Source organism: Ailuropoda melanoleuca, chromosome 10, assembly GCF_002007445.2.
Source record: "Ailuropoda melanoleuca isolate Jingjing chromosome 10, ASM200744v2, whole genome shotgun sequence".
In the NCBI taxonomy this organism is placed as follows: Eukaryota; Metazoa; Chordata; class Mammalia; order Carnivora; family Ursidae; genus Ailuropoda; species Ailuropoda melanoleuca.
Window position 1 is genome coordinate 5,015,113 of NC_048227.1, and position 12,774 is coordinate 5,027,886.

At 51.7% G+C, this 12,774-nt stretch overlaps 1 protein-coding gene across 1 annotated transcript in view; it reads left to right on the plus strand.

Annotated features, from left to right (window-relative positions):
- Window positions 1–6,524: 6,524 nt before the first annotated feature.
- Window positions 6,525–12,774, plus strand: part of BRI3 (brain protein I3) — a 15,642-nt gene continuing 9,392 nt past the window's right edge. The window contains exon 1 of the mRNA XM_019808273.2: window positions 6,525–6,561. Within this exon, the coding sequence (XP_019663832.1) occupies window positions 6,540–6,561 (22 nt within the window). The 5' untranslated portion in view covers window positions 6,525–6,539. The remainder of the gene's footprint in view (window positions 6,562–12,774) is intronic.

Consider the following 12,774-nt stretch of genomic DNA (forward strand, 5'->3'; position numbering starts at 1 on the left):
TTCTCTTTGTCACTCACTGCAGATCCAGCTTCCCAGCTCGAGGATCCAGTGGGCCAATATCAACTCCTTTGCCTATGTCTTAGGAACTTGGGGTTTGAGGGAGCAAGGATCTCACCTTTTAGGGTCGCTACCCAGATTCCCAGATCTTCTAGGCAACAGAAGGTAGTTCACACACTGAACGGTCAAAAATGGCCATTTTCATTTTCCCTTTAGAGGCAGGCAGTGGCAGGGCTGGGACCGGTGCCCAGGACAACACGAATTTCCACTGTCCCTTCTGTGTTGTTTTGGACCTGGGGGGTGAGACGGGTGGCAAACAACAGTCACCAGTGGCAGTGTCCTCACCCCCTCTTGTAGTTACTGGTGTCAGATCCCAAGTGAACAGAAAGCTCTCCCGGCTGTGTTGGATGGGGGGCTGCAGGCGGGAACCTGCTGGGGTCACCCGTGCAATAATCAGTCCCAACAGTAGCTCTTGAGTTACTTTCAAGCCCATAAACAGCAGGCCAAGGACAGTGTGGGTGCAGGTACAAAACTACTCCAGGCTCCCACTCTAAAGAGCCTGTAGTCTAATCTCTCTCTCTTTTTTGAAGATTGTATTTATTTATTGGACAGAGAGAGACACAGTGAGAGAGGGAACACCAGCAGGGGGAGTGGGAGAGGGAGAAGCAGGCTTCCTGCTGAGCAGGGACCTCCCCCCCCCTCCCGACGCAGCTCATCCTGGGATCACGCCCTGGGATCACGCCCTGAGCCGAAGGCAGACGCTGAACGACTGAGCCACCCAGGCACCCCTGTAGTCTAATCTCTTAAAACATCAGCGGGGGGCACCTGCATGGCTCAGCTGGTTGAGCGTCTGACTTTTGGTTTCTGCCGTCCATGAAGTCTGCTTGGACCTCTCCCTCTGCTTCTCCCCCTGCTCATGCTCTCTCTAAAATCAATCAGTTAATTAATGTAAAAAAAAAAAGTCAGCTGCATGTTACTGCTGCCTTTACTGTAAGGTCTTATTATGGAATTCCTGAATTCCTCTTTGTAGTCCCCCAGTGTGTTTCCAAGTGTATGTTTTAAGGGTGAAGTGCTCTATGATCTTTACCCAATTTGTATTTTGCAGTTATTATCACTCTTTATCCCTAAATGATGAAGATCATCAATTAAAGGAAGCTTTAGGAACGTGAACTTCAGGGTGGTTTGACAGGCTCCTTCACTGCCTGATACAGTTCTTTAGGCATTGTGAGTACTCAGTAAATGCTGGAGAGTGGCTGGAGGTGGGGCAGGTAGTGGAAGTGATTTGGAGAAATGGGAGAGAGTGAATTGGATTTAGATATGAAGAGGCCGCCACAGATGGCCAGTATGTCTCCTGATTCAAAGGAAATGAAATTGAGAAAAAGTTTATAAAGGCAATTTCTCCAGAAACCAAAAAGGACCAGGGAAGGGACCAGAGCAGGGTGGGATCCCTGACCAGGGCCTCTGGACAGCCAAGAAGGCAGGCAAGCTGCCCCCAAAACCACGCAGGAGTCCACTCTTGGCCCAGGTGGAAAGGAGCGGGACAATTTAGGTGCATGAGCCAGGCCACTGTAAGGGCCCAGACTGTTGTCGTTACTTGACCAAGGATGACCCTGGGTCATGGGGAGGTCACCCTGCCCAGAGGCAGCTGGGATTCAACCCTCAGTCCCCTGACGCCAGAGCCTGTGTTCTTCCCTACTCTACTGCCTCTCTGCACAGTTTTAGGATTTTTCTGATGGAGCTACATTTTAGTGGGGGCCTGAATGAAGGAGGGAGGACATGAGTGGAGAGCACAGCAGGAATGTCAAGTGCAACAGCTCAGGGCCGGCGGGGTGGCTGGAGCCCAGAAGACATGAGGCTGAGTAACAGTGAGCTCAGAGGGCCTGGAGGGAGAGGACCAGTGGAGTTGGGGCAGAGCCACACGTTCATAATGAAGCCCTAGGGATGCGTTACTAAGTGAGCAGAAGCGTCGCTGTAAGTGCAGAAGGTCAGAGAGTGTAATGTCCATTGCTTTCATTAAGTAGGTGTGGACACAGACCCCAGAGTGGCCCCATGATCTCTGCCTCCTCTGTCGTCCCCTCCCTTGATGTGGGCTGGCCTGTGACTTTCCTCTAGCTACTAGAATACTGCAGAGATGCAGGGATTTCGCAGATGTATTTAAGGTCCCAAATCAGTAGATTTTTGGGTTAATTGGAAGGGAGAGGATCCTGGGTGGGCTTAGCTTAATTAGATAAAAGCCCTTTTAGTCTTATTCTGAGGCTAAACACTCTCCTGCTGGCCTTGCAGAAGCAAACAGCCATGTTGTGAATGGCCTCTGGGGAGGGCCACGTGGCAGGGGACCTCAGGCGGCCTTTAGGATCTGAGGGTGGCAAACAGCCAGTAAGAAGCTGCAAGGAACTGATTCCAGCCAACAGTAGAATGAGCCTGGCAGTGAATTCTTCCCCACTCGCACTTCCAGGTGAAGACGCAGGCTGGGGACACATTGGTTGCAGGCTTGTGATACCCTGAGCAGAAGACCCAGGGAGGCCGTGCCCAGACTCCTGACCAGCAGACACTGCGAGATGAGAAATGTGCGTGGTTTTAGGCTGCTAAATATGTGGTACTTTGTTGTGTAGCGTAGAAAATGAATACAGTAGGAGCTTTCTAACACACACACACTCATATACACACACACACACACACACAAATGTATGTGTGTGTATATACATATAAGTGTGTGTGTGTGTTGATTTCCCCTGGATGATAAAACAATGCTTTGTACTCTTTTTTCTATCAGTGTGAGTAGAAACAGCTAAATGCATGGGACCAAGGAACAAAGCCAGTGGCCCCAGAAAAAGCAAGAACTGTTAGTGCCGGTGATCATGCACGAGGATGGGCAGGTGCCTACCCCAGTGCTCACTCACAAAAGCCAGGTAGTGAGCAGGCTTCACTGTGTGTTCCCAGGTCGGTAATACATCACCCAGGTGTCCTCAAGAGAAGACATCACCATGAAGATTCAATCCTTCATTTCTGGGCGATAAAATTTCTAGAGGCCTTGCTAATTTTAATACAGTGCTAATAAGACAGGGCGCCCGAGTGACTCAGTCAGTTGAGTGTCTGCCTTCAGCTCAGGTCATGATCCCAGGGTTCTGGGATTGAGCCCCATGGCAGGCACCCTGCTCAATGGGGAGTCTGCTTCTCCCTCTCTGCCGCTCCCCCTGCTTGTGCTCTCTTTCTCTCTCACTCTCATATATAAATAAGATCTTTAAAAAAAAAAAACTAGTGCTAATAAGGCAAACAAATTTTTAATAATGCTAACAGATGAAGTCACTATTTTGTAATGACAGGACTAGGTTAATCAATCGTAAAAACCCAAAGATGGGTTTTGGAATACCACCCAGCAAGACTTTAAAAATAATCATTTTAGGGGTGCGTGGCTGGCTCAGTCGGTAGAGCATGCGAATCTTTTAAAGAGAAAGCGCATGTGCGTGTGGGATGGGGCAAGTGAGGGATAGGGAGGTGGTTGCACAGTGGCAGAGGGAGAAAATCCCAAGCAGACTCCCCGGTGAGCACAGAGTCCGATGCGGGGCTCGATCCCACAACCCTGAGAGCATAGCCTGAGCTGAAATCAAGAGTCAGATGCTTAACCGACGTTGTCACCCAGGCACCCTGAGCATGTGACTCTTGAGCTCAGGGTTGTCAGTTTGAGCCCCACATTGGGTGTAGAGATTACTTCAAAATAAAATCTTCAAAAAAAAAAAAACCATCATTTTAGGAGAGACCTAAGGTTGCAAAGAACTAAAACCTGTGTGAAGGGTGTGGGTTTTCCAAATCTGACCGATGCAGGAAATGACATTTTTAAAAAGCAACTTTAGTCTGATAGCCTGGATCCAGCCCACCAAGAATCCATCTGTAACCAAAATGCCTTAACTCAGCTGATTAGAGATGGTATTCTTTTTGTTTGGGGCCTTTAACCCTGGAAAAATACCAGAATAAATATAGCTGTATCCTAGAATGATATATATATATTTTAAGATTTTATTGATTTATTTGACAGAGATAGAGACAGCCAGCGAGAGAGGGAACACAAGCAGGGGGAGTGGGAGAGGAAGAAGCAGGCTCATAGCGGAGGAGCCTGATGTGGGGCTCGATCCCAGAACGCCGGGATCACGCCCTGAGCTGAAGGCAGACGCTTAACCGCTGTGCCACCCAGGCGCCCCTAGAATGATATTTTTTTAAAAGGAAAGGAAATCATGAAGAGGATGTTCCTAGTTAGCCTCAGAAATGAGGCCAGGCCCTCTGTGCCTGGCTGAGGTGTTTGCCATAGCTAACCATGCCGTATTTGTAACGACAGATTAAGTTGTTGAAGAGAACGACTTTATTTGTAGTTGTTTTTTAGATGTGAAAAGAAAGATTTGTAAAATTTGGTTCATAAGAGTTTACACTGAGCATTAAAAAAGTACAGGAAGCGCGGGTGTCCTCATTGTGCCTGATGCTTCGGGACAGTCAGGAACCTAGTCACCTCGGGAAAGATCTGGGTTCCAGAATCTGAGTGTGGGGCCCGGCCTTCCAACAAACAGGGACATCGCGTCTATTGTAGTAAGAGGACAGACGGCCTGGGCATCTCCATGGAGGTGCAAAGATCTCCAAGTGAAAAGAAAAAGCAAACTGTACAGCAAAACATAGAGCGTCCGTAAGGGGGAAGTGTCAACCCTAGTAAATCACGTATGCATGGAAATCCTGGGAAAGGAGGACGAGATCGCTCCAAACCCTTTTCTGTGATACATGTGGGGGCAGAGGGACTGTCCTTTTGTACCTGATGTCAGTGTTTGATGTGTAGATTCCTGTAGAAGGTTCCGGGCAGCACCCAGTGCTCAGAGACAGTGACCGTGCACCGTGCCTGACGCTCACTCAGTGCCCCCCCCCACCTCTCACACAAATCCGATGAGGTTGCTACAGCTCTACCCCATTTGACAGGTGAGGAAACTGAGCCTCGGTGGGCCCCAAGTTAGTACGTCAAGGAAATGGAGGCCCGGAATCTGGACGGCGAGACCTCCTGGAGCCTGTGTGCTGAATCAGAGAACTGCCTGGGGAGGAGGACCCATCGGAAACCCTGACAAGACCTATCCACTCAGGTTGCCAGGAAAACGTGCCAAGGGAGTGGTGTGGGAACCCCGAGGAGAACGGAAGGGCTAACCTGTGTAGAGAGTGCCGCTCACGGTGCCAGAGAGCTGGGGTTCTGCGCGGCAGGCACTGCAGCAGCACCGCGGGTTTAAGCGAGGAGCGCTATCTGCGCGCTGTGCGCAGTGGCTCTGACGGTGATTCCTCCCATGCGTGGTGGGAGGGCTGCCCAGAGGGACTCCTGGCTGGGAAGCCCTCGGGGGGCCTGGAGGTGACAGAGGCCAGGACCAGTAGCCATGAGATGGACAAGACGGTTGTGTCACTTCTAAAAGACCTCATGATTACATCTCAGTAAGGCTGGTTTGGGGTTTTTTAAAAAGGACAGGCTATAGGTCCTGGTCCCAATGCGTAGGTGGGATGGGGATGTGTTTTCACTGCAGGGGGCTTCTCTGAAACTGAAGAGGGCTGAGGCTTGCATTATGGATAGCACCACCGGCCACAAATTATTCGGCACTCTCCGGTTTTGCTCCCTGTGATGATGTGGAGTTCAGATAAGAGCTCAGGTTTGAAAGCGGATTCCTCAGGCAATGTGGTGTGCTTTGCAGTGAGGACATTTCATACCCATTCCAGTCTTTGGGCCCGCAGCGGTCAGGCTCAAGTGCTGGTGACCCATGAACACAGGACCCACCGCGGACAGGGTGGGCCCTGCGGGGCTTCTCCCAGCAGCCCTTGCTTTTCTGGATCCTGATACCAGCTTTACACACAACTCCTGGGTACCCCCTTTCTCCTGGCAGAGGTGTAGAGTACGTTTCCCTTTTCTTAGGTCTACATTGGAACCCCAGAAGGAACTCGACTGAGGAAGGTCAGGGATACAACCTACAGAAATGAATGAATGATGGTTTTGAAGGGTGCTTGGTTTCTGGAATTCAGGGGGCCATTCTTGCCTCATGGATCAGGTTACAATCCCTGCTCCACCTGTCCCTACTGACAGTTTCCAGGCACACAGGACAAAACCTGACACTGGACCTTTGTCTTCGGTGCCGGTCACATTTTGTCCTTACCTGGCGAGCCCTATAGTTCCTACCTCTCCTAAGTCATGGATTTGATGAAGGATACCCTTGGCAGTGCTCTTAAATGGGCTTTGTCTTAACTGCCAGAGGCAAAATCCCGTGGGTGGGACCTCCGGCCTCTTCCTAGTGGCGGGACTTCATGGCTCAGAACCTGAGAATCTCGGAACAGGGAATGATTGTGAGGCTGCATTCTGTCCCCTGCCTGGTTCCTCCTGGGCCTCCTTGCCCCGCGATGGCTCCTCCCCCGGGGCCTTCTCCTCCAACACTCCTTCATGTCAGCCACTGCCTGTCTTCTGCTGGAGCATAAGGGGGCTGTTCCCAGCCCCATCCTGAGGCTCCCTCCCTGCACCCAGGGGCAGCTTCCTGAAGCTCGCCATGACAACGGTGCAAGCCGCAGGTAGGTAGGGGCCGCTGGACAGGGCAGGGCGGGCTGGCAAGAGGAGAGGGGCTGGGAATGGGGAGGGGCCTTGCAGCAGAGGTGGCCTTTCTTCCTGGGGACCTCAGCCCGCTCAGCGCTCCCAGCCCGCTGGTTTCACAAAGCTCCTTCACGAAACCACGTCAAAGCCTCAGCCTCTTCTGCTTCGCTCGCGGCTTGCAGAAGGACCAAGTTCTGGGTGTCACTGGCCAAACAGAATAAGGGCTGAGAAGGAAGGCCAAAGCCCTTGGAGGCCCTGCAAGGGGCTGTAAAAATCACCAGCTGGGGCAGCTCACGGAGGTCCCTCACTGCTCTAAAGAGGTGACTTCTCATCTCAGCTTGGGAGTGGTCATTTGTTTTCGCCCAAAGAAGAGGCCCGGTTGTCACTGAATTCAGTGCTCTGGTCAATGGTAACAAGCTCACCCTGTTTTCTCTTTACTGTCAAATTAAACAACAGTGAGAGATTTCAAAGGGAAATACCTTCTGCAAATCTGAGTAACTTTCATTGACCTCTGGGAGGGGGTAGAAAAGTTTTGGAGGTATATTTTTTTCCCTGAATGATACTCTAATCACAAAAACCACTGAGGGAGATCCCACAGGGCACCAGTCATCTTCATGGGCATCTTCCCTATACTCTGGGCACTCCTGGCTTTCTAAAACCAGGAATGGCTTTCTGGAATGATCCAGATTTACTTGTAGCCTGAAGGGGGATGCACTTCATGGTCTCTGGGCCAGAGCTCAGTTCTGGAGGTGGGAGCGTCTAGCTCTGAACCCTTACCAGCCACATGATCTTGGGCGCCTTCAGCGGTTCTTGAGCACCGACGACCCCAGGCACCGGGGCAACGGGAAGGAGACACTGTCCCGGCCCACAGTGGTCCTCACTTAGTAGAGAAATGGGTGCCTTCCTTATATGTAAATTGGGGGTAATAAAATCTGACTATCCTGGCCCTGATCTGAATCCCCACACAGTACCCAACACGCAGCAGCGTGACAGAGCTTGGGTTTCTCCCTATACGTTCCATTTAGAAATGGTGATTCTGTCATTGGAGAAGGTAGAACTGTCCCCACAGAGGAGACATTGTTAGAGTTTTGAGGGGATGCTTGAAGTCTCAGTATAAGAAAGCCTGGTTTACAAAGGTTAAGTGACCAGCTCAGACGAGAGCTGTTCTCTGTAGAAATCTGGATGGCAACCAGCTGTTGTTCCAACCTCAGCCCACTTCCTCTGTGTGCCGCCCTCAACATCCAAATTTGACTGCAGTTTTCTTGGACCCTCCTCCCCCAATCAGGAAGTCTTGGAAAAGCATCCTGTTTTGTTACTCGGCACATGGCAGAGATAAAAGGCATTAAATTAATTTTGCACGTGGCTGCCACGAATGTGTTTGACTTTCATGTTTTTGCCTGTTATTAGTCCAGATACATCAGTTACATCCATTTGTACAGAGCTGCTTTTCAGGGGTTTTGAGTATAGCTGCTTGGAAACTTATTTACCTAGAAACTTGCCATCTAGAATTTGCTTTGTTCTTGTGAGAATTGCTGGAAAATGTTGACTTGTTACACATTTTCTCTGTGTAATCGTATGAGTGTTCTACTGGGTACACCTGCGGAGCGAGGACCACCTCTTAGAGAACGAAGGGCGTAGTATGGATTTAAATATAATATATATTATTTGTGATGAGATTTATCATGTGACCCAGCGTGAAATTGTCACCTGTGTTGCATAGAAATGTATGTGCTTAATTTATAAAATATTTAGAAATATTTGCCTACTAGCGTTGTAAGGCTTACCATAAAACTTAAAACTCGGTGTTTATCTAAGATAAACATTTAGCCAATATTTGGTGAGCATCTTTTCTGAGCCAGGCACTTGAAATTGGTTACAGCCTTGGATTTTGAAATCTTTGCTGCTGCTGCTCGCTTCTTTCTTCCCTCCCTTCCTTCCTTCTCTTCTGTCTCTTCCTTTTCTTTCTTTTTTTTCTTTCTTTTTTTTTTCTTTTTTACAATCCCAACCATGTGAGATGCTAGTTTCCTGAATGTGCAAGACACTCACGTGATGGGTAATCAGCAGTCTGCAAAAAAGGGGCATGACCCTTGTTTTGCTTTCCTCTGGCTACATCTGAGGAGAGTCCTTGGTGACTGGCAAGGTCTGGAGGACAGTGGCACCTCCCAGGCAGGGGCCAGCACGCACACTGCCTGACCGGGTGCCCTGCAGAGTGCGGCCAGTGAAGGCCTGTACACATAGCAGTTAAAATCATATTTACTCACTTTCATGGATGTGCAGAATTTCAGCTACCCAAACAATTACCACAGAGGAAGATATGTTCTAAGTCTTCTTCAGTCGGAGCGTATTTCTGTTAAAATCGGCAGTGGCTGGCTTTTCCTGCGCACTTTGCATGGAGGCAGTGTGCAGGGATCACTAGTGGCATGAGTGCCCATGTGGGATCTGAAGCCCCACCTTTCCTGGCTGGGAGACCTTGGAAGAGTTACGGGACCCCTCTGAGTCAAGCAGTTGGGGGCTGTTCAAATCTACTTCATGGGATGGCCCCAAGGATGAACTGAGGTGTTTAAAACCTCGACTGAATAAATTGAAAGATCAAATTGACCTTATTCAGTGACTTGTGAAAGAGGCAGCATCCCGTCCTGCAGATGGAAAGGAGCTCTGGAGAGCTGCACAAAATGGGGGATTTTTTTTGTAGGCAGAAGGGGGCAGGGCAAGGAGAGAGCAGGTCGCTGCCTCCTGGGGGGCGGAGAAGGGTTCTGTCAGGTGGATCACCTCGCTACTGCTGGTTTAAAACTGCACTCCTGGAAACGGTTGAAACTGCAGTTTGGTATTAAGTCCTGGTTTGCTGACATGGGGCTGGAGCTCGTCTCTTTTTTGTAACATAGGTGAGATTATTCTTGGTCCCGCTGTGAAGTAAGCATCACTGACTTCGGTCAGCTCTTACACTGCCGTGCGGTCAGATCCTGACTTTCTAGCCTGGCCAAGTGTCCATTCTCCTTGGTGACTTCCCTACTTCCTCTTCTTTCCTGGAACCCCAGCACCCCTCCCCTATCCTCGGTCTCACTGCTGACCTTGCTTCCTGTGTCATACAGAAAACAGAAGCAGTCAGAAGACTGACTCCCCGCCCCACCACCACCCACCTGCATGGGCTCCACCTCCTCCCGTTTCTGTGGGTGACCCTCGGATCCCAGCAGTGCCACGGGGCCCCCTCTCCTCTTTCTCCCACATCCTTCCTCTTCCTACGTGATCGTTCCCACCAGGTTAGACACATGCTGTTACCTTCCTTCCCCCCAGAACACAAGCAAACAAACAGAAGCTGGGCCTTCTGGTCTCACAGCTAACTCTGACCTCCCTCCAGGCTCCGCTCACCTTCTCGATGCCCCCACTCCAAACACCGAGGCAAGATCACACAGCACTGCACCGCTGTGGCCACTTCACTCCCATGCCCTGGACCCTGCTCATTTCCCCCCCGTAGCACTCACCACTTTCTGAGACTGCCCCCACCCGGCAGAGTGTAGCTCCACGAGGCGGGATGTTGCCAGTTTTGTTGCATCCTGGGCAAAGTATGTGCTCCATAAATACTTGTTGAGTGGGTGATCGGCTGTCAGCCACGAAGATCATCTCAGCTCTTTATCATAAGGCTAACGCTTCGAGTTCTCTTCCTGCACAGCCTGCCTTCGGTTAGGCGTTTCTTTGTGATATGTATGCACGGAGTCAGCCTGTCTGAGCCTGGCCTCCGCACGCGGCCCCTCCAGCCAGCTTCTTCTGGCTCACATCCATGTTCTGGCAACATTGTCCCCTGAGCCAGAAACCTGAGCATCATGAGTATTCCTGGAGGCGACCAAGTCTCGATGGGCTCTTGGCCTCTCTTACCCCTTTCCTTTCCTCTCCATCTCCACAGCCGTCCCTCCCTCCTTGATTCCCTGTCTCTGAACTACCCTCTACACAGCTGCCAAAGCCATTGTTTCTAATTTGCAAATCCGGGGCTGCTCCTCGCGTTTAAACTCTGGCAGTTCCCTGTAAGCTCTTACGGGAGGCTGTCCCACCTCCAACATCGGGGCCCCACCTCCTCGGGCCAGCCCCACCCTTGCTTGCTGGAGACCCTCCCAGGGTTTGGATCACACCAAGTGACTCAGCCTTGGCAGACGGTGGGCTGCTCTTTGGGATGGGAGTTCATGCTGCCTGGAATGCTGGTCCCCTGGTCCCTCAGACCAAGTCACCACTGGCATTCTAGATGGGACTTTGGCCCTCGTCCTCTTAGGGCACCCAGGGTTCATGGGCACCTCTAACCCTCTCACTGCACAAACCTCGCTGCACTGCCATTGTGAGTTTACTCTCTGACTCCCTACTGGACTGCTTCTTTTGTGGGTCCCCGGCCTGTCATCTTTGCCCCAACCCCACCCCCCAGCCCTTTTGAGGCAGAACCTGGGGTAACAGGTCACACTCAGCCTGCTCCTGAATGAAGAGGCATGACCTATTTTGTGTCTGTGAGCAAGGTCCACCAAAGTGATGTTGGGAAATCCCAAGCCACACCCTCTCATTCATGAATATGGATTTCCCAGCTAGGGGACACTGCTGGGGGGCGGGGGGAACCAATTATTGGAGGAGAAGGGAGCCAGAGGCCAAGGATTTTGTGGAGTTTGAATTAGTAAACAAAGGCACATGACGAAGGGAAAATTAATCGGGAAATTGAAGGGACATCAGCCAGCTTACCTTTAGTCCAATAGGAAAGGACCTCACTGAGCTACCGTATGAGCAGTTGCTAGGCAGAGGGATGGGGGCCGAGGGATGGGGGCCCTGAGGGATGGGGGCCCCTGTGGGTGTCCACAGCTGCTCAGGTGTCAGCAGGCTTGACCCAAGCCCAGTTTTCACTGGTTGGTGGGGATGGGGATGCACCCTTGTTCTCCCTTGGTGGGTCTCTCACACTGTGGGGCCATCTCTCTCCCAGGCCAGAACCCCTGCTGGCCGCAAAGTCCTTGGCCACTCTCCTCCAGTCTCCATTCTTGACCTGGCTCTCCCCTAGTGCTAGTCAGGCCCACCCCTCATTTCTCCCGCACAGGATGCTGGGATGATGATGACCAGTACAGGAGATGGGCTTTGAGGAGCTAAACTTGTGACCTAGATAAAGGTAGTCGCTGAGGAAAAGTTTAAAATAAGGTGGGGTCTGAGTTGTCCTTTGTCCTTATGCTAGATCAATCTGCAGGTCACATGAAACACCAAATGCTACAGAAGGCCCTGGAAAGGCTAGAGGAGCTACAAATGTAAGGGGTTTTAAGCTTGCAGATCTTTCTTTTACAAGTTTTATTACAAACCCATTAAGAATTAGCGGGCGGCAATGAAAATGCTTCAGTGAGGGAAGCCGACCTAGTGGTTGGTCTTTGCGTCAAGTTTAGGCCACTCCCCTTGTCTGAGTCTCGGTTCCCCCGCTGTAAACTAGGGCTAATGAGTACCTCCCGGGTTGCTGTGACGATTAGCAAAACCGACCAACGACGGAGGGACGGTGCTTGTCACGTAGTAGGTGCTCAATATTTAGGGTTTTGTCCCCAAGCGGCGAATTATTTGTAATCAGCGGCTACAACTGGTAGAAATTACCTAATTTAATTTATCAAGAAGAAAACCGAGGGAATGAACATCAGCTGAGCGCGAGCAGGCAAGGCTGAGAAGCACGCCCTGCTTTTTCCGGCAGGAGTCTGCGCTCCCACTGACCCGGGCCGCCGCCCTGGTCGGGATCCCGGGTCGCTCGGAACACGGAGCCCCAGGCTCCTTTGCCCCGGAGCGGTGACAACCAGGAGACGGCCGGGGGACTCGCCCCTCCTGGACTCTCCTCCTAGCCGCCCCGGGCCCCTTCCCTTCCCCGTGGTGAGTGGGCTCGGGCGATCTGACCTCCACCTGACCAACGGGTCTCCGCTCCGAGATGGGTGGGGCGGGCCCAGGCGCTGGAAGGGGCGGAGTCGGCGGGCCATAAAGGTCGCGACCCCAGTGCGGCATCTCCTTGAAGTCGTGTGTGTGGCGCGGAGTCTCCTCGCTGTGGCGGTCTGGGGGCCCTGGAAGTGAGGGGGGAAGAGCGTGGGGTCAAGGCCGACAAGTGGCCGACCGGGTGTCGAGGGCCGGACGCGGCCCCTTTAAGACGCCGCGTCGGCCCCGCCCCGCGCCGCACGCCCGCCGGGAGCCGCGCCACGTGACCCGGGTCTTGTGAC